The 27347-nt window shown below is 39.9% G+C and overlaps 1 protein-coding gene across 6 annotated transcripts in view; it reads right to left on the reverse strand.

Annotated features, from left to right (window-relative positions):
• Positions 1–27347, reverse strand: part of ect2 (epithelial cell transforming 2) — a 56820-nt gene that overhangs the window by 3889 nt on the left and 25584 nt on the right. For 4 of the 6 annotated variants that reach the window (XM_067597961.1, XM_067597960.1, XM_067597963.1 and 1 more), the window contains 12 exons: positions 25265–25384; positions 25081–25149; positions 24566–24676; positions 23087–23183; positions 22715–22796; positions 20474–20552; positions 20214–20333; positions 18322–18460; positions 14290–14444; positions 12324–12431; positions 10047–10181; positions 5394–5988 (listed from right to left, as the gene is read on the reverse strand). In XM_067597961.1, the coding sequence (XP_067454062.1) occupies positions 5425–5988; positions 10047–10181; positions 12324–12431; positions 14290–14444; positions 18322–18460; positions 20214–20333; positions 20474–20552; positions 22715–22796; positions 23087–23183; positions 24566–24676; positions 25081–25149; positions 25265–25384 (1779 nt within the window). In that variant the 3' untranslated portion in view covers positions 5394–5424. The remainder of the gene's footprint in view (positions 1–5393; positions 5989–10046; positions 10182–12323; positions 12432–14289; positions 14445–18321; positions 18461–20213; positions 20334–20473; positions 20553–22714; positions 22797–23086; positions 23184–24565; positions 24677–25080; positions 25150–25264; positions 25385–27347) is intronic. The other 2 variants (XM_067597964.1, XM_067597965.1) reach the window with 1 other exon arrangement.

Consider the following 27347-nt stretch of genomic DNA (forward strand, 5'->3'; position numbering starts at 1 on the left):
CAGTGAGTTACCCAACTTCACTGTGCCCTGCTGTTGTGTGGAAAAATACTTGCGCTGTGTTCAGCATGAAATCACATCACTGTTGTAATTACGCTGCCTCTCTTTAGTGACAAGCTAACAGGTTAGCTGAATTATAGACGTCAATCATGTCCAAATCCCTGATCTGTTCATCAATATGAGGATGACAATTCAGTCTAATTATAAGGCTACTAACAGGTGATTTTGGATTTGTTCATTACTTCTCAGATTGGTTGGAGTCATGTTTATTCATTCACGGCTCACTAGTTTCCTCCATTTTAAGTAAACGGCTTTGCCTGTTGCTCCTATCAACTGTGAATTTTGAATTTAGACAGATCATCGCATCAAACACTTAATATTTTCTCCATGTTCAAAAGACACTGAATTTCACATACAAAGAGAGCACACTGGTGTGCGTACAGTCTTCCAATTTGAGTTCACTGATTTTTGGTTACGTTAATTTGACAAAACTGTTTGTTTACAACCTGTCTGATCTTTAGACTGCTCATGTTTGTTGACCTGTTGCACTTCGTTGTAGTAATGTCTCTGCAATCCCCAGTTCCTCAGCAGTTCCTTTGATTAAGTGCAATGTAAAGCTCAGCTGTGCAATACTGCATAGGCAGACCTGTAGATATTTATACATCTATAACACAGAGACAGCACAGCATTTAAGGTGTAGGGAAGAATGTCAGAGGTGACTATTGTTTTGCACTTTTCATTTATTGCCTGTTTTTTACAACCTAACAGGGAACAACAGGTTACGGAGAGTCCCTTGAGAGCATTTCACATGTGTCAGTAGCTCAGCTTTATCTCTGGGGAACACCCCTTACTCCTAGAGTGATGTCAAAATAAAGAAATGTGCATCATGTAGCAGGTGGATGAGACTCCCCTCGTTGAGACCTGTTGATAGACGTAACAGCGGAGCAGAGGAGAGACATTGAGATAGCGACCTGCATGCTGGTATTTAACATGATTTTTTTTTACCTTCCAAAAACCAAGAATTTTAATATTCATAAAAACCCACTATTTGTGCTTTTCCGAATGCCGTATTCAGACTCAGCTCCACCCCTAGTGTTAATGTATGTTTCATGTTCACTCAGCCATTCAGCTCAGTTCCACACCAGAATCCGAACTCCCTTTCAAGGTGCACTTTTAAAAGCCTGTGCAGCAAGACAGATTGTCAAGTGAGCATCTAGATTGCAGTCAGGAGTGTGTGTGTGGGTGTGTATGAAGGACAAAAGGTTGGTTTATGTGCTTCAGCCTCATTTTAATTACTGAGCACACAAAGACAAACGCTGTTACTAGCGCCTCGCTGCCTTCCAAGCCAAACCTTGGCACTGAACTAATCGAGACAGGCAACCTTTGCCAACACAATCACACTTCAGTAGCTTTCCACCTGGCTTTTACACGAACACACACACACGCACATTAAGTGCTCGTTCTCCCTCTGTTTGTGTTAGCAGATGAATGGTAACTAGTGAATGGCGGCCTTGATTACATGTTAGTGAGTGGTGCTAGAGGGCTTCAGAAATACAGAGGATGATAAGGGCTGAATGAATGAGCAGATTAACATGCTGCTTTCACTGGAGAGGGGGTTAAGGGGAGCAATGGTCACACTGCAAACATATCTGACCCTCATTACACACCTGCCATAACTAAACTCGCCTGCTAATGAACACTTGTTTTGTGTGAGTGTGCATGAAAATGCCTCCATTTGAGATTCAGTCAGCACACACACTCAAACACACACACACACACACACACACACATCAACAGATTGTCTCTGCTTCCAGTGATATATTGCTGGTGTCATGCAGAGGTGTTCTCACTCTCAACACTAAAGTTTACCCAGATGTGGTTTTTATTGGAGCGAATTAATAGGGGCTGATCACAACACTGTTACAGCAGTCTTTTACCAGCTCCATGGGCTGTACATCAAACCTGAGGGAGCGTCACCAGTATCAACAGTCTGATAGACTGCAGGAGGAAAGCAGTGTGGTAATGCCATGTGAGAAGGAAGGTACACCCCAGAAACTTCTCTTACAGGTACAAAGGCACCTTGACGAGCAGGGGGTTGTTGGAGCTACACATTAATACATTTATAGGTTCATCAGATGCCAAAGCACTGCACAGCGGTTTGTAATACTCACATACACATTGGCCAACATAGCGCCTTGACACATGATGCCACTTTGCATTGCAGTAAAAGTGGAACCAGGTTCAACTTTTTTTTTGCAGGGGCTCTCTGCATTGGCACCCCTGCTGTGTCAACACACTCCCCCCATTCAAATGAATAAGGGGGCTGCATTTTTTCCACACAGAGCTAATGTCAGTCTGAACGCTGCCTAAGCAAATTAAAGAAAGGATCACTTCAAACCTCCTGCTCACCACAATCACCACTCTCCATCACAATGAATAAAACATCATAAAGCAACTGCAACTTGTATCACAAGTAATTGAAAAAATGATGTATTATATATAATTAAAGCACAATGCAGCCTGATCATGTACAATAAAACTGTCTAGTGTTGTGGTTGATCAACAGGTGAAATTTGACGCTAAACTATTATCAAAACCTACGCTGGAGATATCTGTGGGACTCCCACTAACCATATGTAAGTATAAATCCAGCTCAACGGCTCACACAAAGTTTTCTTCAGATGTGTATTGGACTGTAAGTGCTGCAAAAATGCTACCGAGTATAGACATGACTGTGGCTGAATGTGTGGAGTGCAGATATTGACACTGCCTGTGCGGTGTGTTTGTCTTCACATCTTCAGTTGATTGTGACTGATTGAGCCGATGGTCTTTACTCAGGCTCTCTTTTTTTCCTCCCCCAACATCGCAACATGCCGCTCTGGTTCATTAGTCATCTCAATCTGACAGATCCTAGTGTATTTCGTCTCTTGATTAATTTCGTTACTAGGCAGCCTTTGTTGTGTTCAATGTCAATGGGGTGGTCATTACTTGGCAAGGTGGAGTGCCTCATCAATACGGGAAACACTGGTTTACTACAAACTGAGCATACAGATGGACAAGCAGGTTTCTATAGATGTTTTACTGATTTTTTCCCCCATTATCCCACGCAACTGCTAACGATTGGAATTCATGAATGTAAACGGACCACAGCTACCACATAACCCGACGAGCCAGATGGTTTGTTACACAGAACCATCTGAGAAGTCGTCCTTAAAAGCTGTTTGGAAAAGAACAGGCACCTTCAAAAAATACTTGGCAGGTGATTGGATGATGAACCATCTGTCTATCACCATCTATCATGGGCTACCACTTCTCACTGTCATCACACCTAAACCATGTCCGTAGCTTCCAGTAGTTCTAGGACGCTGATTGGTCTGAACCACTGGTGGTTTGGACACAAGTCCATAACTTGAAGCCTGACAAGATGGATTCTCACGTGACCTCACGAATCCAGCTGCCTCGCAAGGTAAGCTACCACACTCTGAAGGGGCAAAACTACAACCTTTTTACAGTCACCTTTTAATCGTACGGGCAATGAATATAGTATCACTTCAGCCTGATATATTTACTTGTTTAAAGATGGGTTCACATTTTTCAAAGTCTGTCTTAAAACAATGTTCAGGTACTCATATGCACATTGAAACAGCTTTTTCTAGTTCCTCTCATTAATACTGGCTATTAAACGAGTTCTTCCCAATACGCTGTCAATGTAAGTGATGGGGGAAAAAATCCAGTCCCCCTTACATGCAAAAATGTATTCACAAGGTTTTTCTGAAGCTAATACGATACTTCAGCAGTCCTAGTCAGTCAAATCAAGTGTATATCTTCTAAAGGTCAAGTCCTTTTAGTACAAATTTCTCTCCTTTTGTCACTATTCTTCCACTGCAGCTCAACAGGGAAACAATGTACAGGGAAATGCAAAGAGGGAATTTTGTCCTAAAAAGACAAGGTGGATTTTTCAGCCATCATTTTGGGAGCACATTAGGGAGGGATCTCTTAAAGGCCAGTATGTACGGGAGTGAAGATGAGCAAGAAAAGACTGTTTCAATGTTCATTTGGGCACCTGAGTATTGTTTTAAAGACAGACTTGAAAAAAACTTGACCCTATCCTTTAATTTGTGGGATAATGAAAGTTTGTTTATCTGATGTGAATTCATTTCACAATTTCATCTAACGAGAAATAAGTATAGATTACCATCTGACTACCTCACTAACAAGCCTCGGTACACATGAATGTTTAAAAATCACATCAATAAACAAGATGGGTGTAAAATGGGCAGTTCCTAAACTCTTGTATTTGTCAGCAGGTTGCAATGAAAAGGCTTGCGTACGGTTCATTGTGAAAAGGTTTAATGATCTCAAAATAGATAACAGTGCTGTTCTGTCAAACCCTGTTTCTCAAGCGTGAATTCCTTTTAAGACAGGTAGAGCAGTGTTCATACGACTGGGAACTGGTTAAATGGCTGAGGTGAATATAGCACATAATGTGCCCAGCAACTCAGCCGTCAGAGGTGGTTAGAATGTAGGACAGATAACAGAGGTGACCTGCCACCACGCATTAAAGCTCAGATGAGAAGTCAGCCTGGCTCCCATGAATACATTGACATTTTAATTCTAGTGTGTTGTTTTTGTGTAAACTAGCCAAAACACACAGAGAGCATAACATCTAAAATTAAAGGCATGACTTGACATTTGGATTTTTTACTGTTGATATTTTCTTCACTGGGCACTTACATTAGTCTTTCAACTACTTGCTTAAGTTTTGTTAGCACTGCTTTGATTGAACAAAGATACCTAACCAACTTAAAATCACTAATACCTGTTCAACTTGCCTTGGTAATGTTTGATCTGACAGGAAAATCAAATATTCGATATGTGAGAGCCACAGAGGAAAACCAGGTTTCCACCTGGACAAAAGTCTCTTATGCCACAGCTCTACATCAGCCCAGCTCCATTACACCCTTTTGTATATAGCCCATTACTGACAGCAGCCACCTAGTGAATATTCCCAGCCACCACCACCACCAGTTAGTAACCCTGGTGATCCAGAGGAACAGAGCTATTCCAAATCAACCCTTAAAATCTCTGCCCTTTACACTTGTGCCAATCTCGAGTGGAGAGAAGCATTATACTCACACTTCTTGAATCTTTCTAACCCCCTCATATGTAATCACTGGGGTCCAGGGTTCAGCTGTGGAGCAGACCCTTATTAATCTATCTATCACTGTCACAGGGTCTCAGCTTCTAAGGAGTTGATTTGGGACTAGGAATGCACCAGTTGTTAACTGAATGTTAGCCAGTATAGCGTACACAGTCAGTAGCAAAGGTGAATTTGAAATTAAAAATGGTATTGGTGCACCCCTAGTTGAGACTAGACCACAATAATGTTTGCTCACATCAGACTCCAGGGCTGTGCTTAGCGGTGGTTTAGAGCAGAGTCTCCCTGCGAGGACTGGTCAGGACTGCCTTCCGTGGGTCCAAGGGGACTTGGGGATCCCTGCGTGACTCAGAAAAGGTTCTGCCTTTGACATCAACAGTATGAGGAGCCAGGCCCCTCAGCTGGAACCCTACAGAGGGAAGGTGTCTAGACATATGCTGGCCAGATTTTGGCTGGGAGCTTTTAGAGTTGAGTTGAGTGGAGTTTCGGGCAGCTGGAATGGAAGTGGAGGTGGGACCGGTTGAAGAGGTAGACTGTTGGGGAGTGGGGAGGCTGGAATGAGGTTTTGCTGGTTGGGTTGATAATGGAGTGTAAAGGGTGGACTTGGGTTCTAGGGCCTTGGGATAATAATTGAGACCAAGGCTTTGGTTGCCATGGGGGGCAGTGTTGGGGCCAGGGCAATGGGCGGGGTTGTGGGCTGGGCTGCAAGGGGTACGTATACAGACAGGGACCCTGGCTCGGACTGGAGGGTGGTCCAGAGAGTTAGAGCGCTGCACCACAGCACTGCTCTTGGCAGAATCACTCAAACTGAACGTGGAGGCAGAGCGAGACATCTAGAGTACATAACAGAGGGGAGACACATATGGAGCAAGGATTTATGTACATATCATGAAGCAAAACAAGATGAGACAAGGAGAGAATAAACATGCTGAGACGAAATGCAAGGACAGAGGAAATCCTCAGCAGGTAAAACAATAGACAGAAACACTTGTCTTGATCTGAAAGAGTATAGAAGGGAGGGAGAGAATGAATATCCCAGAATGTCAGGCTTCAAGTTTATAGGAAGGGTAAAGACAAAACATCTGAAGAAGAAAATCTAAAATGACAAACAAGGAGTTTGAAATACTACATTAATTGTACAACAAATAATAGCCTGCCCTCTTCAATTGCTAAAAATCTCTGATAATAGAATTCTTAAGTGTCCTCTTTTAATCAGCACAATATTCTCCACAAGTTCTGTCAAAACACAAATATGTGTAAAGCTGTACATGTGTCTGTCCATGTCTATTGCTCAAGACATGGAGAGGCAACACTTAATATTGACAAAAAAAAAAAAAGACATGAGCATGATAAGACCAAACTTCATTTTGCAGAGACAAGGAAAAGAGATAAATAAAAACACAGCCCTCCACCAGAGTAAGATATATTTCATTTCCTGGTCCTTATTAGCCAAGTTTGTATCTGCTGCTCCATTCGAGTTCCTACTGTTCACTGATGAAGTATTCATTTTCGTGACTCACCTGCTTTATTTGTATTTGTAGAGGCAAAAAAGGATTCCCTAAAATAAAACACTCTGCTTCCACTGTTGACTAGGAATTACCTGAAGAATTACACAAATACTTTTGACAATTATGAACTGATTTCACAACTTGTTGAGCTCAAATTGTCCAGGGACCTATCCTTCATTATGTAGCTGTTAAATTTGTTTAGATATGAGCATGTAAATCAAATCATTAATTGACTGATTGATTTTTGATGACTGATGATAACAATTGATACAAAAATCACTGCAAATTATTGTTTAGAGGAAAATTTGATGAATTCATGACAGTATAGGTGCCTCAAACAGCCACAACTGTGCATAACCACGGCTGCTCTACTGTTACAGGAGAACCTTACTGATGCAACATAATCTGTGAAACTGCACGAAACTTCACTAAATTAAACTAATTCACAAACAATAAATTTGATTGAGGGGTTGGTTATACTCAAAAATGGACATAGAAAAGGACATCCATTGGATTCTCTTTATCTTTCTTACTACACTGGGGGTCTGCATACACTGACTTGCTGATACAAGTTTGTCTGTTCAGTCATAACGTTTGGGCTGATGGTCCATGTGAACCCTTGCTGGCATGGTAAGATGACAAAATGTATATGATGTGGACCCTTGTGGCTATGCAAATATGGGAATTATAAATTGGTCTTAAGGGCATATCTATATAAACAGTACAAGATGGTACTTCACAGTACTCTCTTTAAATGTTTTTATTCATTGTAAAATTGTTTCTTTTTTTTAACCTGACTGAGTGAACTGCACAAGAAATTCCAATGTGCATGTACCTTGTGCCTGTGCAAATGGCAATAAAGTCTCTTGAATCTATATCCACCTATGGCTAACTGTAGGAGTAGAAAACAGGAATATGTGCCCACTTTTACAATGACTGAGATTTATAAACCTAGTCGTAAACCTATTTTTACGCATCTGGCCCCTGGTCTCTGCTATCACATAACTTTGTTGTGGAATGAACCATTCAAATACTGGCCATTACACAAAGTACACATAGTTCTACAAAAGAGCAGAAAAAAAGTTCCAGCACATTTAAGAGCAGCAGCCCTTTTCCTGCTTTTTAATCTACCGCTGACTTCCTGTGTCCTGTGAGAATACTGCTGGCGTCATGTGTGGCTGCCGCTTCTCTGTCTGTCTTCCCTGTTTTCTATTCTCATCTTTTCTTGCATTTTGTCTTCTCTACGTCTGTTGTCATTGTCCCAGATTTGTTGCCATTTCCCTGTCCCCTTGCCTTCATTCCTAGCTGCCTTGCTCTCCCAGCCTCCCTGCTAACCAGCTAACGTTAGCTCCACCTGGCTTGCCAGCTAACTAGCAGAGCTGCCCTGCTCGTTCTGTCCCCGAGTCTCACTGGTATATTTCCCTTCCCTGGACACTATCCCTCATCGGACTATCAATATTAACTTACTGGATCAACATTTTCTGGACATCTCCTTCCCTGGCTGCACTCCTCACCATACAAAATAATCAGAACCATGGGTAGCTAACGTCATTCCTGTTTGTGTTCTGTGCTAATGCTACATCATACGACTGACCCACTTGTCAACTGCTGCTATGGGACCTTTTCAGCCCTCCCTTATTTTTATTAACCTTACTCCCCCTTTTATTTTATGCTGCACCCTGGTCTCCCTTCTTTCTTTTTCCCCAGCCCAGCTTTTCACCTCACCTACATCACTCACTCCGTGAACTCCTGCTTCTCAACAATAACTACCAGTTATCCCCCATGAACTTAATGCTGCTTGCTCTGCTGGAATCCTCCGCCACTGCCGATACCTTCATCGCAGCCCCAGCCATCTATATTTCTCCACTAACCCAATATCCAACCGGTATCCAACATCCAAACTACATGTTCCCACCATCCCCCTCCACTGTCAAACTAGATAACCTCGGACTTCTCCAGCGTTCCCCCATTCATTGAACATTGATAAAAGAACAACAAAACTCCCATCCTACATAAACTAGTCCTGGACTATTCAACTGACTTTCTCCTGCTCACAGACACTTGGCAACAACCCGATGATTTCTTCTCCCTCAATCAAGCATCTCCCCCTGGTTTTGGCCACACCTGCAAACCTCGTCCCTCTTGTCGCAGAGGTGGTCTAGCTGTTTTATTCAATCAAAATTTCAGGATCACAGTATCACCCTCCCCACAGTCTCACCATTTGAACTCCTAGCATTTAAAGCCATGTGCTCAATGACTGTCATCTTCATTTACTGGCCAACCATACCTAATCCATCTTTCCTGTCTGCACTGTCTGAACCCCTCACAAATGCCTCATTTCTCTCCTCACAGTTTGCATCTGAATTCATCAATTAACTCGACAATTTCAACCTCACCCAGCACATCACCTTCCCCACCCATGTCAAAGGCCATATAAGGCCTTGACCTAGTCTGGTCTGTCAATCTACTGGTATTCAACATCCATCTGTCCCCATTTCCTCTGTTAGATCATTAGCTCATCCAGTTCACTATTCCATCCCCAACCCCACGTCCACAACTCCTCAGAGAAATAACCTTCCAAAACACAAAATCCATCGATCCCCTCCGACTCTCAGGCCTGCTCTCCAATGCTCTCTCCCTGGAACCAGACCCCACCTCATCTGATGATTTCGCTAATAACCTCAACACCACATTATCTGCCTTCCTAAAAACTCCTCACTGTCCCATGGAATTGTCTCATCTGCCTTCAAAACTACTGTTGTCTCCCCAGTCCTAAAAAAACCGGGTCTTAATCCATCCTGCCTCAACTCCTACCGGCCTCCAGATCCACCTCTGCTAGCCTTCTCTCCACCCCAAAGTCCAACTTTAGCAGTTCTTGAAAAGCACTATATGAGGATCATGTATTATTATTATTATTAATCAAGTTAGATCAAAATGACTGACACTGACTGAAAACCGTTCTATCATGGGTTGATGAAGAGATCAATTGCCTGGCTCTCAGCAAAAGGAGAAAGAAATAGAGAAAATAGAAAAGAAATGAGGTATGCCACAGAGACAGTCAACACCCACCCAATATGAACTGCCTTATTCTGCTCATATAAAGGGGACAAAGTAGACACATTTGAAATTTTGGAAACTTATCTTGATCATTAAAGGTAATATTCATGATGCAAGTAGTATTTTTTCTGTGAGTGATATAATATTACATGCTATTACAAACTGTTTGTGTATTAGGTGGGTCCTGACAGAGACAAGCAGATAGATGCATAATAGAAATGAGACGATTTAACCTAGTGTGTATCTACCATCAGTACAGCTCATGTTGTCTTCCAGGTGGCAGACTGATTATTTATTCAGACAGGCAAATAAACAGAGAGACTTACAGCCAGTGTGGAGCTGCTGCCGATGCGATTTTCACAACTCAGCCTCTCGCTTTTCTCATCTGGAGTACTGTTGGCCAAGAAGGCCCTCTGAATCACACGCTTCGGGGTCTTAGTGAAAGAAAATGCCCTTGTCACCTAAAACACACACACATACCCACAGAATATTAGTAATCAATAATTTTGTTTTGTAAGCATGTCTTGGTCATAAATGCCACATGGTATTTTTGCAACATCCTGGATTTTTGGTGATTTAATTTTCACTCCACGCCCTTGTTATCAATGAGCGGAAAAACACCAGTCAGTATATAATTCAATACATTTCAAACACACCAAAACCTACAGCTTACAAAGTAAACAGAATGAAGGCCGAACAAAAACTGAACATTTTAACCTTCATGAAGGTTTGATTTATTGCAGGGCTGTTGGATTAGACTACATTAGGTTTTTTCAAGTTGTACCTGATTAAGTCATAACTGAGTGTATATTGTTATCAGTTTGGTAATGCCAATATATTGTCTTTAACTTATGTCATATTCTGTATTATTTATTAACTAGTATTAACCAAGGCCAATACCATTATAGATATTTGAGAATATTTTACAATCTGATCACAATTGTACAAGAAGAATAAACATTGTTTATTTTATTTTAAATTTAGTTTAGTAAAAAGATATTAAATAAGCAGGACATAGACGTGTCAGTTAGAGCTGCAATGATTAATTGATTAGTTACCAACTATTAAATTGATTGCCAACTATTTTAAAAAACAATTCATCCTTTTGAGTCATTTTTTTTAAAATGAAAAAAAGTCCAAATTCTCTGATTCCAGCTTCTTAAATGTGAATATTTTCTGGTTTCTTTTATCCTCCATGACAACAACCTTAAAACCTTTGAATTTTGGCCTGTTGTTCAAAACAAAACAAAATATTTGAAGTTGCATCTTAGACTTTTGGAAACAGTGATTAACATTTTCCCCCATTTTTTAATATTTTACAGACCAAACAACTGATTGACAGATTAATCGATAATGAAAAGTGGCAGCCCTATTGTTATTGTTCTCTCATGGATAAACTGTGTAATGGAGACACTTTTTAAATGATCTTAAACATATAATGATATATCTGGGCTCTATCAAAAATTCAAGTTGTTAAATTCATGTGTTGATCTCGTTAAGTTAGAAATTTTTAACCAGGTACTTTATTTTTGAATCTGGGCTGAAATAATCACTCATATACAGTGACTTGAGTAATCTGAGTTATGGCTGAGTAAATTGGCGAAGGTTTTCTCATCGTGGTAGTATTATTATTATTATACATAAGGAGAACGCGGACAACCACCATCACAGTAGAAAGAGTAGAAAAGGGATAACAGATAAATGAAGACAGAGGGAAGACATGAGAGGGCATTTTAATTTGAAAGGGGCCACCTTTGCATGACAGCTAGGAAATGCTCGTTCTTAGCTACAGCTATCATTGCTAGCTTAGCTTCCACAAGGTGGAGCAGGATCAGAATCTGACAAGACATGCTATTTATAAAAGGTAAAACATTCTGCCAGTTGTATTATTATTATTATTATTATTATTATTATTATTATTATTATTATTATTATTATTATTATCATCATTATTATATGCTATTATCTGTTTAAGTAGGAGTCACATGCACAAAGAATAAGAGCAAATATATTTCTTGCAGAGATAACAGCTGACCTCTGCACATATGGCTGTTTTTAAAGTCACCATACTGTGAATGAGGAAGGCCAGATAACTCTAACACCGAGAGAAAGAGAAATTGGTAGAATGATGAAACAGTCTGTCCTGTAGCCTTTGTTTAACCTCTTAACCTTCACTGCTCTCAACTGCTCCCTCAAACATTTCCTCAAGCAGCTTTAAAGTCAGATAAACCTTTTTTCCTCACGCTGTTTAACAATGTCACATTCTTTATCTGCTTGTTCCAAAGATTCTTTCAGGCAGTATCATGCTTATATTCAGTTAAACATTCAAATCCTTTAGCTGCCCTCTCTAGATAAGCTGGAGAGAGCAACTAAGAAAATCTAAGGCAGATTCCAATCCTGGCTCATTGTTTAATGATTATACAATTACATCAAAAGTGGGACATCTGCACTAGACGTCTTGTGCATAATGTCATTCACTTTCTGTGTAATTCTGCGTAGAATAGTTTGCATATTTGAAAACTTCAAGTATTGTGGTTTTGAACAATGGAAATGGTACAGCTGAGGAAGTTGATCATGAGAAACACATTTCTCTTATTTTTTACCTTTTTAGAGGTCTTTTTAATGGCCCTGGAGGCTTTGCTCAGGGTGCTGTCCATATCCTTGGTGCTGACCTGTAGTGAGTCTGGGTCTGTACACTGAATCAGGTCCTCCTGGTTATGAAACAAAATATAACATCACAGACTTAATCTCCATTTAATAAATCATGACCTGAAGTGTGCAAATAATGTAATAAATGCAGATAAATTTTGAAGTAGGATTCTCTCTCTCACACACACACACACACACACACACAGTGTCTTTATTTCTCTCCTCCTCACTCTGCAGTGGGATTTTTAACAAGTAGGGCTCTATCTCGTTGGTATTCACGTTGCAGCGCTGACCCAGTGAAAACAGCATTAGGAATGCAGCTGTGAGGCGGCAGACAGACTGGAGGCCAACATCGCCCCCTGCTGCTTGATCTGCTAAATACAGCAGACAGCTTCACCTCCATGTCTTCCAGTGGGCTCGGTAATTATTTTGCTCTTTATGGAGGAGAAATACATACATCTGTCTACAGGGATCCGGTAAGCTTAATCAGGCCATAACAAGTGTGTTTCCCAGAAACTCCCCAAACCATCAAAGGAAAAAGGTTGACGATATCTGTTTTTTTTCATTCTCTCAAAAAAATCCCATGAAAAGATTGAAACCCACAGTGGATTGATCTACTAACAAGTATGATCTGATATATCTTATTCCTCTGTGTCACAGAGCTCAACTGTTAAAAACACATCAATGAACCACACTGTTGCACTGACAGTCCCACACACACCGTCCTGCTAGATTCATCCGCTGCTGAAAATAGTCCCCAACAAATGCAATATTTCCTCCTGTTTGAGTGACATTTGCTAAAATCTATAGTAACCAGCTGTTTTAGGACATTACTGAGCCTGTTTTAAAAACTAAATCTACTTGTTTGGTTACTACTTATTTCCTTGATTCAGTGACAGTAACTGCCTAATTTATATTTTCCCCACACAAATAAGTCCACCTCTCACACACACACACACACACACACACACATATCCCACCTCTGACATAAATAATACATATGCAAAGAAATTGAGTGATTGAAAGTGTGACTGAGACTACCTACTACAGTAGTTTACAGTGTCGATCACTGTTAGTGTTTGGGGCAAATTTACATCCTCCCTACCACTAATTCACACCCCATTGGCTCTCTCTATTGCCTTTACCAAAGCCTTGCTAAGCAAACTGTTGAAACAAGTCCAGCTCTGAACCAGCGCCTCAGCCTTCAGTGAAGGTGAAGACTCTGCAGTGTAGTTCCATACACTTGACTGATAAAGCAGAGAATTACACTGAATTCATTCAAGTTCAAGTTTCACCTCTGTCTGTCTGTACATATGCAGGCTCCCTTCTCTTGATTGTCCAAGCATATGAAATTTCTATTCCTCCCTCTTACTTTCTATCTTTTTGTTTCTTCTCTCACTCTGCATTTTGGTGAGATAAATGATGTTTAAATGTCATTATCACTGAATTGAGTTTCATTTCAGATAGATAGATTTGTTCAACAAAGCTGGGCAGCATCCACCCTGCGTCCAACTTGACCTTGGAATCAGTAGTTGACAAAAACGTTTGCTGGTTAAGATCATGTGAGAAGACCAAAAGTTTTAGAACAGCTACTGGGAGGAATTTTTTTTTTAATTTTTACAGTGATGTATTTTGATTTGGATGTCTATAGTTGAACATTTTTCTGGGCTTACAATTCCAAATTTGATCACAGCACCAAACTTGTGATCATAGCACTTTTCCTTGGGCTTGAGGATGGTGAAGAGACTGGGACCAATGTGTGTTTTAGAGTTGAAAAAAGTTAGATATATTCAGTCAGTCAGTGTAAACTGCTGTTGAGGAAGTCAGAGCTATCACAGTTTCCCCCCCGCTTGCTGATCTGTCAAACTATCTACTTTGTTTTCTGTGTGTGTGTGTGTGTGTGTGTGTGTGTCTTCTCACCGCGTCAGCCTTGCAGATGGTGTTGGCGACGTGGCGGCAAAGTGTTCGCAGCCAGGCGCTTTTAACCGTTTCCTCTCCGGCCAGTTGGAAGCTGAACAACAAGTTCTCCTGTTCAGTCGGAGGGCGAACGACCAAGGCGAATGCATTCACACATTCTGGAGGGAAGGAAGCAGGCAAGAGAGGACAGACAGTGATAGACAGAGAGAGGGAGGAGAAATGATAAAGAGAAACAAAAAGAAGGAGGGAAAGAAGGGATGAGGGGGATTGGCCAGTTGAGAGATGGAGATGAATAGAACGGGAGAGAAAAGGATGAGGATAATAGAGGAAGTATGTTGGATGGGGACAAAGGGAAGAGAAACAGATGGGAAGACAAGAGCAGACAGAAGTGGTGGAAGACAAATCAACTTTAATCATTAATCAATCATTACTTTTTGTCTCTAAACAATGTGTTCTCATATGAAAATACAGGGGTGGACAAAATAAAGGAAACACCAAACTATTTTGTTTATTCCTGTTAGCTTGATATACTGCATCCTGGAATGTGGGGTGCTGGAGCGGTCTTTAAGCAGGACAAACTCCAGGACTTAGTGTATCTCTTCGTCCAATAAACATTTAGTGATGTTTAATCCTCCTGATTATGAGTGCCATAAAAAGATCTCACCCTGTTGTTCATAAAAATTATTTGTCTTTTTTTTCTTTACTGTCTGTATGACATGGCCATCACAAAATATAATTTCCACTTCACATCTTTTAGCTCCTCTTTGTCGTTCACTCTTAAACCTGAATAAAAGTTCATTACCGTTTTTACTCCCAACTATATTGGCATTTTCTTGTTGGTTATTTAATTTCCCCTTTTCACCATTTCTGACATAGTTAGTTCCCCATGAATTGCAGAATTTCATAATAACAATGGAATCAACTGTTTAATGTAAAATATCATGGAATTTGCCAAAATGTGGATGCAATTTATAAAAATCAAGGTTTTCCCTTCCATTATAAGATTTAGGTGCAGCACCTAGCATTTTTTTTCACAGCACCTAAGCCAAATGACCAGAAAAAAATAAACAGACAAAAAAAAAAACCTATACTGTGAGTCTCTACTGCATTTAGGTGACATTTACAGATGCACTGCTTCTGTCCTCTGCTGTCTGTGTTGGAGTTTTGACCAAGGGCAGGTATCAGCTTCTACACACACACACACACACACACACACACACACACACACACACACACACACACACACACACACACACACACACACCAGAGTGTGAAGTGAAAGATAAAGTTTTACTCCAGTTGAGGATAACTACGCTCGTTACTGAAAGTGCAAGAAAAGCTTTGCGAGTAAAAAGCCAATGAGAGTAATTTATCAAAACACCTGTTCAACAAGCATAAACATGTAGAAAAGGGATATTTTCAACTGCTTTCTCTGTAGGGAATTGTTATGAACAAAATGAAAGCAGTCTGTATGCAGCCTAACAGTTTGGCTTAGTTTGCCACAAATATTAAACTGTGGCAAAGTCTTGTAAACTTAGCTACTGGCTGAGACAGCAGCCCCCCCCTCTTCAAACCAGCCTCTCATCCCCAGAGGGAGGAGGACAGATCAGAAGGACTGATACTGACTGATGTCTGTGTTCTTCATTCTTTCTAAACTTCACTCACTATTTTGATGATGGGAATATTATTAGGGCCCGAGCACCTAGCAGTGACGATTTTGCACGCCTTGTTTTTTAACAAACTCCTCCTACAGAATTCATCATAACGACTTCAAAACCAGTGTGTGTCATCTGGACTAGTTTGTGATCAAAACTGATCAAAATCTTGAGTTTTCACTGAATGCCTTTGCCGTGGCGACGTGTCAAACTCTGACGTTTCGCCATGAAGCAGGAAGTTGCTGTAGCTTGAATGTATATTTTCCAACCTGCACCAAGTTTCTCATGCTTGATAAGAACCCTGTCCTGAACACATCTACATGTCAATATTGAGTCATAGTCATAGCGCCATGTACTGACAACAGGAAGTCAGCCGTATATAACAAACATCATCTGATGCACATGAAATTTTCAAGGTGTGGTCTACAGTTGATATACAGCAACATGAGGTTTACTTAATGGGTGTTCTCTAGCACCACATAGTGGACACAGGAAATGATATTTAACTCCTTCATGCAATGTTCTGAACACATCTGCAAGCCCTTCGACTGCACCCCGACGTGCGCAAGGGTGCGAGGGCCCTATCATCGCTGCTTGCAGCTTTAATTCATTTTGACATTTTTGATTTGTTATATTATTGATATTATTGAGTTTATATAGTGACTTTGCTGTTGTAAACTTTACTGTTGATACTGTAGAAATAATATTTAAGTTATATTTAAAATATAAATCACTTCCAATCCTGTTCTGAATTTATACTGTATTTATAAAATATTGTTCAAAAAGCCCCAATTCTTTAGTAATGAAAAAGAAGCAGTGAGAGTATGAACCGGACTGATAAGGGTATGGATAAAATCCTAACACACTCATCCCTACAGCTGGTTGGTGGCTTCACCCTGACTTTGGGAGGATGAGCAAATCGCTGCTCAAATCCCCTCACTATAAGCCTCGCTTTGCCAGTGTTATTTTGTGATTATTGTTTCTTATGGCACACAGTGAGATCACTCGCAAAAATGTGAAGGATTACTTCAAGCAATAGCACTCTGACTTCTTCATGCTGACGTCTGAGTGTCCTGTGTATTGAAGCACTTTCTTTGATTAAAAAATAGTGCAATGTTGTGTTGCATCATTACAAATTCATTGATATATATTCATTTCATTCAATGTGTGATTCAGTTTTGAATACTTTCTTATCAAATTGTTGACATTGTATCCATCCACCACGTGATTAGACACTCTGATGACAAAATGTGCTTAAATCATAAAACACAGAATTCAGAAAAATTAAAACGCAAACATGGAATTTGGGGGGGAAAAACAGGATCTAGGAAAAATTAAAACGGATTTCATAACATATATCATAGTAAAATAATGTGATAGCAGCACTAGTCTTCAAATAAGCAGATGGCTATACATTTAAGATATATTTTCTGACTTCTCTACCCTGTCCATGGCACTCAGTCCAAAGCTTAATGGTTCCCACAAAAGGCGCTTTTTTTTTTCTTTTTCTTTTTTTTAAAGCTCAGCGATTTCCTAAAACAGCTGGTCACTGTAGTTTTAGTAGGTTTTCATGTTACTCCAAACAGGAAGAAATAGCACGTTTGTTGGGAACTATTTTCAGATGGGGATGATGCACATTTGGTGGTCTAGTGAGTATTTCTGGCAGCAGGACAGTGTGTGTGGGTATAGTATAAATATAGTATAGATATAGATACACCAGGCTTTGGATACACAGACAATACTTGTTAGAAGATCAATTCATTGTTGGTTTGGGTTGTTTCATGAGATCAGTTAACAGTAAGAAAAGTATAGAACATTGTGTGCCAATAGCTGTTCATTTACTGATATTATTCTAAAAGCAAAACTAACAGCGTGGTGTAAACTAAATATGTGCTGTAGGAACATTTCAGTCCAACAGGCAGAGAGCTTTTCTGTCTGTATGAAAGACAGAAATGTTTCAATATAAAAGGGGAACTGGATCTCACTTTACCACTTTGTATTCTGTTGCAATGGAGGTTATCAGTAGTTTCACGTTTTTGTACCTCAAAAAAAATAAAGGATATACAAAAAAAATACCTTCAGTTCTTGCTTGTTTTTTCACTGTATAAGCGGATTTTAGAATTAGACGGCTTAGTAAAAGTACATTTTTACTTCACTAACTGACAGAAGATATGCAATCCGTACTATAAACATTTTATTTGACTTCTATCTTTGGTTTATCATGTTATTCTTTCTAACAGACACTCCAAAAGGGTGTTTTTACCACCTTTGTGTATTGCAAAATACAGATAGCAGGTTCAGGAAGAAACAGGGAAAGTGCTAAGCAGTGACTTCATGAGATCATGTTTGCAGTGTGTGCATGTTGTTGTTGTTGTGTTACCCTCTGTGTCCTGCAGGTCCAGCACTCTTCGTATCTGGGACAGCGGCATCAGTGCAATGTGTTTGAGCGGGGGCGGTGGTCTCGTCTGTCCCAGCGGACTCTTAAACGTATTGATCACTTTGTGTCGCTTTCTGGCAATCTGCACACAAACACACACACACACAAAAGCAAAATAAGATGGCAACTTCGGAAGTAAATGTAAAGAAAGGCAATTTCTAAATAACGTCCTGTACGTGTACAAGTCTGTGTGTCCTTGCAATTCAGTGTGGGTGCATTTTGCAGTGTGTGTGCGTGGGGTGAGCTGCTAACGGTTACTTGGCAATAAATCAATGAGGCCTTCATAGAGGTAAACGATGCAACTCATTAACGTCACATTAATTAGAAGCTGAGAAAGACGATAGAGGAAGAAAGAGAGAGAGGGAGGAATAGAGAGATGTGGGAGAGGATAAGATAGGACACTACATCACAGGTCATTGTTACTTTGACTGTGTGGGTGAAGAGGGTGAGTGTGATTATATGAATGCAAGAGTTAATCAATGATTAGTGATGATGAAGGGGAGTAGTGAGGCCACCCACTCAAACACAACATTCATTCGAGGATACACATAGAAGTACATGGTATGCTGTCAGGAATACATGTGTGTCTGTCTGGCTGTTCACCACACACACACACACACACACACACACACAAACACACACACACACAGAGGCTCATTAGGAGGCATCGCTGACGCTCCTGAATCAGTGCAGCCACCCACCTGTCTGTTTCTTGCCCTGTTCTTATGCTGTCCCTTTGCTAATTCTCTCTCTCTCACACACACACACACACACACACACACACACACACACACAGTCTGCAAATGATAAGACCACACACATGAATTGATCACATACTTAATCTTGCTACTCAGCAAAAGGCCCCTTCCCTCCTAACCACTGCTGTGCACATGAATCCCAGCATGTATTTAAGAACATGCTGAGATCCAGACTGAGCCTCCTTTAACAAACAAGGTACAGAGGAAGAAACATGCAGGAGATAGAGGTATTCAGGGAGATATTTTCCTAACATCACTAGTTAAAGGACAGTTAAAAATTGTGAAAATAGAAAGGCCTTCCAGCTGATGCAACAACTTATTGTGCTTCTAAATATACATAATGTGGTAAAACTTGGTCAAACCACACTAAATTCTAAATTTCACACATATAGATCTAAATTCATCGTGTTTTGAACCTACAAATGTCATCCTGCTGCCACCGACCATCATTCAAGATTCAAACGTCACCTGAAGAATTTGAGAAAAAGGTGCAACCTCATGCAAATGGCACACTGGAGCCACCCAAATCACGTGTTTTGTTGACTCCAGAGACTGGAGCACAGTTGTTCTTTACTTTGACTCGACTACATGTAAGTGCTTCATTGGAAAGGAGAAAACTGCTAGATTGCTTGGCAACACACTGTTCAAAAAATGAACTACTTCATGAAACACCAGTGTAGTGGCAAGTATACTCATCATGGAGAGTACTTCTCAGCCTGTGAAAACAATTAAATAAGGTCTGTGGCTCTGACAGGAGCTTTGTTAAGTCTGACAAAATGACCCTGAGTATGAGAGATGAAAGATGGGGGCGTTAAACAGGTAGGGAAGGTGTTGTAGGATCCAGCATTGTTGAAGCTCGACCTGTACGAGGGATTAAAAGTCAGGATGTCTCGTCCTGTGCTGCTTCAATTTTTAATCACTCTCTCAATTCATCTTTCACAATATTACTTGCTGAATTGCTGCAGTAACTGTTTCAAAGTATGGTCAGGGCTGTAGGTTAACACTCAGATTAGACTATGGTTAGACAGAACACATCTGGATGGTCAAAGGTTTAGTAGCGTGCATGTGCATTCTCACCTCAAGACAGTCATTGAAGAGGAAGAGTGTGACATGTTCACCACGGTCACATGGCTGGTCTCCCAGAGCGATTGTTTCTACTCGGTAAACCAGACTGCGATGGGAGGACAGCAGGTTGGCCTGCAGAGAAGAGGAAGCATAGGAATGTAAGAAAAAGATGTGAAATTAAAAATCAATAAAAGTTTCATCTGGGATGACATGAATAAAATTGTAGCACTTGGTCTACGCAACAACAGACATGCAAACAATAACAAACTTACAGGACAGCCGTCAACTTCATAAACCACATCAAAGATCTGCTTCTGGCCCTCGGTCTTCCTCTTGTCCTCGTTGATGTGACTGGTGGGGAGGATGGGGGAAAGGAAATTAAATTTATATATATATATTACATTATTACTCGTCTCATTAGTCTTTAAAAAATTAATCTACAAATTGATAAGTTGATAATCCATCAGTTGTTTTAGTTGTACATCAAGAAAAATGCACAACATTTTCTGGTTTCAGCCTCTCAAACCTGAGGACATGTGAATTATTTCTATTTGACATAGTAAATTGAATATCCTTTGGATTTGAAGTGTTGGTCAGCAGTTTAAAGACTGGGAAATTGTGATTGGAATTTGAAACTATTTTCCAACCTTTTACAGGATAGTCAATATTTGTAAGTAAAATTGACAGAAGAATTGTCAGCGATCTAATTTCTCTAATAGTGTTTATTTACCAAATAAGAACTAATAACCCTCTTTTTAAAACATAATTAAAAACAAATCTAACTATCTCATATCCTGATATTGATCCTTGATTACTCATGATAAAACAAAGTGAGATCAGATGGAAAATGGTAAAAGAAAGGAGAATATTAACAGTCAGCACTATTTGACGTCCCCATCCTCTTACAGAGTAAAAAAGGAAACACAGGGGACAAGTTATTAAGTACCAATTTTGGATCAGCATCGCAAAGTTTCTTGTAATGTATTATCGTAGAGACGTCCCACGTTGCTTGAAATAAAGAGTGTCAGAAAAAATGACCACATTTTTATGAGAGAGGTTAAGCTCCAGATAAAAGGAGCAGAGGTGCTAATTCACAAGGCCACGAGTTTAAGAAGTGAGCCTACTGTTGAGACCATCATCTAGTAACCAAGTTGATCACAGATTGAGACGCCTTGGTTTCTGTCTGATTAAGCTCTGCAGGTGATATTGATTGATCTATTACATTTTATGTTTGCTTTGCAGCAGCTGTTGATTAATCAGAGCAGCATGTCTCAAAGTCGAGGAAAAAAACAACAAGTGGGAAAATTAGAGGCAAGGCAGGTGGGGAGGTAAGAGATGTCTGACCTGCACTGCACCAGGCTCCAGTTAGTTTAATCAGCAGCTGGATACAGGTTTTACCCAACAGAGTGTGCTTGTATCAGTAGCTCTGTGTTGTTTGCATAAATGACTGTGATCAGTTTGAGAGTTAATTTAACAGAGCAGCAGTTAGGACGGGCAATCACTAATTTCTTGGCGGAAACCCTGCATTTAAATGGCCAGATTTAAGTAGTGAAACAGAAGTTACAGTGTGTTTAGCTGTCAAAAACCAATCGTCCCAAAGCCTCTGTGAGTGTGTGGGTGGTGTGTATGACCTTCTCCTACTGGCTTGCTACATTTCCTGATCACATAACAAGAGATAACTCACTGTGTCTTTAAAGGATTTGACTGGCCATCTTCTGTATTTTTCTTATTGTCAACAAATCTCATGCGCAGAGCCAAATTAACAACAAACTCATCCTAGTTATAAGTATTGAGTGTGTATCCAAAGTCTGATATATCATAGTCCTCTGTGCCGTAGACTCCTGTTGTTGTCCAAAAACTATTAAAAACACATCAAGGAGTCACACCGCTGCACTGAGTGACATGTTCCTTCATCCCTGAAGACAGTGGTTACCATAACTTGGTAACCACTCCAAAAGAGTAATAACAGCGATAAGATTATAAATATATGTATATAAAATCTCAGGAATGAGTTTCCTAGTATGGCAGACACCACTGCACATGATTCTGTTTGCACAGCTTCACTAGCTTGTTGTGCTACATGTCACAACCTCTTGACTTTGTAATGAAGTTCTTTGAGAAATGTATAATGTAGTACAAATATAGAAAATCACCAGCCATGTCCTTTGAGTAGTGTAATAATTTACTGTATTAGTACTGTATCCTCTTTATTATCCTCTACAACTGCATGTTTCATATCGTTCATACACACAGATACTGTTAATAACATGCAGGGACACAGCTCTGAATATGACCAAAGTTTAAGAGCATATTATCAAAAAAACAACAAAAAAATGTAGAAACATGACTTGTTTCTTGCTAAATCTTGACTCAGAAATGGTCAGTCATTACAAGTTGAACCTACATAATGTTATTAATATGATAGGAGGGTTCGCATGAGGCGGTGAAGTGATCAAACAATGTGTTGCATTATGATCATCACAATAGAAAGGGTTAGGGTCGCGCCAACTCACGTCATAACTTCTTTCAGAGACTCAATTGCTTTCTCCAGGGTTATCTTGTCTGGGTTGTCATCTGACGTATGCTTCTTTATGTCTGCAATGGTGGAAGAAAGGGAAAGTTTGGTAAGAAGTAGACAAGCGGGGTGAGATGAAAATCATGTAGAGAAAGACGAGAAGAGGAGAATAGAGAGCAACAGAAATTACAGACAGGTAACAAGCAGCGATAACAGAGGAAGGAGCCAGGTGTGGAGGGAGGAAGATAAGGAAAGAAAGACGAGGAGGGAGGTAATTAGCACAAGAAATGAACTTTTCTTTTTTCTTTCTTCAAATTGTTTTAACAATGGGGGGTGTACATGAGTGTGTGTGTGTGTGTGTGTGTGTTACCATTAAGAAGAAGGGCCACACTCGGCAGTCTCTGTACAGGTCTGATGAGCAGCTCCACTAGTGTCTGTCTGCCACACTCTGGCTTGGCCTGGTTGATCTGTAGAGTCAAAGTGTGTTAAACGACAACAGAAAGGCAACAAAAGTCTGCACTGCATGCTGATCACCAGCTAAACTTCACTTTACAAAGTATCATTAGGGTGTGTACTTCAGAATGAACAACCCACAGTGACAAAAAGTTAACATGTTTCATGTAATGGTGGCAGCACATACATAACCAATGAAAAAATACAATAAATAACACATCACTAAACCAGCCCTGCAAAAAATACTGCACTACTTTTGATTTATTATGTTCAAGGGCTGGAGGATTTCACCTGAGATCATTATCACGATTAAGTGTCACAATGATCTCAATAACAATTCATGTTTAATGGTCATCTTACTCATTCTTTGTACGGAGCAATGAGAAGAAAATCATGGATTTTGTGTTTGAATCTATTGAACATATTCAACCCTTTAGTTAAGAACCATTTTAGCTTCACATCTCTTGACTAACGATATAAAGAAATCAATTGAATAACACAATTATGGCTTATGTTATTCTATTACTGCATTTGCGGAATGTTTTACACCTTTGTATTAGACTACTGCTCGGCAAGCAAAGAGGAAACTTCATTACAGCTCAAGGGTGAAGTTGTAGCTTCAGGGTCGACCTCATCATTATACACTGCTGGTAAACAAACATCGTGAAAACAGCATTTATGTGTCACAAACTGTATCTAATCATACTGTACATTCAGGTTATACTGTCTTCAGCCAGTGTCTCTCTCTCTCACACACAAACTGAATGATCCCTAAGGAGACACACCACTCTCTTAGCAGTGCCCTATTTTCAAACACTACATTTAGCTTTGGTTTTTTTCCTCAGCATCAGGTTCACTAAAGCCATGACCTGATCGACACTTTTTTCAAACCAGCTCTTCATCTGAGTCCGTGCCCCCAGCTGCAGTTTTTTTTTTCCATCATTTGATTGTGGTCTTTGAGTCAAAGCCACTTTCTGGCCTCACCGGGGCTTTAGGCTGAGCACTTGTAGTTATTACTGTCACCCAAACTGTGTAACAATACCAACTCAGCTTTATCTGTTTGAAATGAAGCCACATAGAAAAACTGACTGACAGTGATTTAATGGTGTGCTCTAAGGTGCATTCACAAGGAACTTAACAGCCTGTCTGAGGGAATTAATTTACCAATCATACCAATGTGGGTTAAATCAGGTCCCTTAGAGCTTAATAATGTCAGTTTTAGTCATTTCTTGACTAATTTTTCAGCCCTATTATGATCAGTTGTGTTTTCTGGATGAAGTCTACATTTAACTGTACTGTAATTTACAGTTGGTGCGTGTTCTTATGAAATAAGTATCTGTTGTGCTCTATAAGGCAGGCAAATTCACATATACAGTACAAACTGGAAAAGTCATACCTTGAGAAAAGCGTGGAAGCGTGGCTTTTGTTTCTCACATCTAACAATGGTCTCCTTGCTCATTTCAAAAAAGTTGACAAACGGCGGGTAGGCCTTCACCAGCTCTTTAGACTGGAGAGAGAGGAAATGATTGATTGTTTTGTTAAAAGTTTCACAAATACTGCAAGCACAATGCCATAGCTCCATCCACATAAGCATGCAGGGCCTGATCAATGGCTTCCACCGTCTCCAGCAGTTGTTGGCAACTGCCAAAAATGACGGCTTCTGATATTTGCTTGTCAGATTAGATACTTTCCTATATAGAATATAAATCCACTTTTTACCTTGGTCGAATTCTGAAAAAGTTATTTAAACCTGAGTGTGTAATGGCAGCAACCAAACAGCAACCTCATGCATTTACTTTCTTGTATATACAATTATAGAGATAGAGATAGAGATAGAGATAGAGATAGAGATAGAGATAGAGAGAGAAACATTCAACATCTGCATTCAAGTACAGAATTGTTTGTACTCACATATTTGAGGATGATGTCTCCTACGCTCCTGTCCTCTGACCAGTCTGTCAGGAGCTCCTCAAGGTCATTCTGATGAACAAACAATAACACAGAAAATCAACAAACAACAATGCCTTTTCGAAGACTACACATCACAATCATTTGCTCCACCTTGGTCTGATAGAAACTGTTGAGAACACACTACCTTTATTCTGGTGTGAACCTCATAGATGTCTGGGATGCTACCAAATATTGTCTTAATTTCTTCTTGGGCCAGGATGGGTCCACCCACCTGCCCCTCTTTATCCAGTGGAAGCTTGAAAAGCTGCAAATAGAAACAGACATGAGAACATGTGTGTGTCATGTGTTGTAATTTAACAACACGATGTTAGTGTCTGAGGTTACTTTTCAGACATGTAGTTAGATGTAGATATAGAGCTGCAACAATTAGTTGATTAATTGACTAGTTGTCAACTATTGAATTAATCGTCAACTATTTTGGTCCAAATGCTCTGATTCCAGCTTCTCAGATGTGAATATCTTCTGGTTTATTTAGTCTTCTATACAGTAAACTCACCATCTTTGAGGTGTGAACTGTTGGTCTGGACAAAATAAGACATTTGAGAAGATCACCTTGGACTTAAGGAACAGTGATCGCAATTTTTCACCATTTTCTGACATTTTATAGACCAAACAACTAATCGATTAATCGAGAAAATGATCAAAAGACGAATCAATAATGAAAATAATTGTTAGTTGCAGCCCTATGTGTTTTTTTTTTTTTTTTTAAGAAAGATTAAAGACTTAATTATTGCCTTTTGGTTCTAGGCTACTTCATTTTCATGACTTATTAGAAAACAAAGCAGGAGCAGTTAATATGACCTTATATGGACTGACAGGTAACTCATTCATTGGACAGTTTTACCAACTGTCATTCTTAGAAAAATCTAATTTTGGAGACAGAATGTCATGCAGCACTTTACTGCACCTTCAGTGTTCTTTAGTTGTAACAGAGCCCATAAAGAAATGACTGATCCTAAGCATTAATAGACTGCTACTAGATCTCACATATCATAAACAGTGAAGAAAGGGTAGAAACAGGACAAAGTGAGGTGTTTTCCCATATTATTACAGGAGAAAATTTATTGTGTGGTGGCTACATTTCACTCACTTTTTATTGAGGAACTGCTAAAATACACACAAGGACAAGCTTTATACACCTCTGTTTTAATCCTTTTCACTCTCTGATGTATCAAGTAAAATCATCACACATGTATGTGTTTGCTTTAGTTGACTGGTGCTCCCAGCATGATGCACCACCTGAGTCTGCTCAGGCTGACGTCCCTTGGATTTGTTCTGCTTTATTTGTTTTTTTTTTATGCTGCTGGGTTTGGTTTGGTTTTCCACCAGTAAGCTTTAGATCAAGTTCAATCTACTACAGGACTTTGAATCATATTATCTGCACTTACACTTGTAAATCAATAAAACAAAATAAGTTTTTGTTCAAGTTGATTAATGTAATTTTAACAACCAACATTTGTGGAAGAAGAAAAAAAGGCGGAGCACAATTTAACTTGAACCAAATTTCTTGCAGTCAGCCTGTGTAACTGCTGTGTCATGTTGAAAAATGAAATCCAATTAGCAGTCTACTGTCTGCTGCCCATCTGACCAGGAGTTTATACTATCTGCTTCCTCAGTAAATGGCTGTAAGATGAAAAAAAGGAAACTGCTGCACTCAGTTACAGTTAACTATGCTTGAGCTGAATTTCTGAGGTGAAAGAATGAAAATTGATTGACTAAGAAGACCTAGCATTTGCAGTAATCAACAGCACTACAACTCATGCCTGGCATGCAGTGATTACTAAGTGTGTGGATTATGGAATCAGCCTCAACTGTGTTTTCCTTTGATAAATGACATGGCACTGCAGCTACAGGGGCATTATTAAGGTGAATTGAGCAACATGTGGTGAGAGGCACTATGAGAGACGTCCACCACACCAAGTTTGATGGACTACCCTTATACTCTCAGATTCTGTTACCCAGCCAGCTTTCTGCTTTATATGAGGAAAAGGAACAGCTAAACCCAGATGTAAACTCAGTCGAATACAACAGAGAAGACAGATTACAAGGGAGGGACATGGCAAAAATTGAGGAAAGATGTTTGAGGCAGAAAGAGAGAGAGAGACGGGGGGGGGGGGGGGGGGGGACGACGACAAGTGAATGAAAAGGAAGCAACATCAAAATGGAGGAAGCCTAAACGAGATAGTGAAGAAAAGAAGCAAAAAGAG

The sequence above is a fragment of the Thunnus thynnus genome, chromosome 8 (genome assembly GCF_963924715.1).
Source record: "Thunnus thynnus chromosome 8, fThuThy2.1, whole genome shotgun sequence".
In the NCBI taxonomy this organism is placed as follows: Eukaryota; Metazoa; Chordata; class Actinopteri; order Scombriformes; family Scombridae; genus Thunnus; species Thunnus thynnus.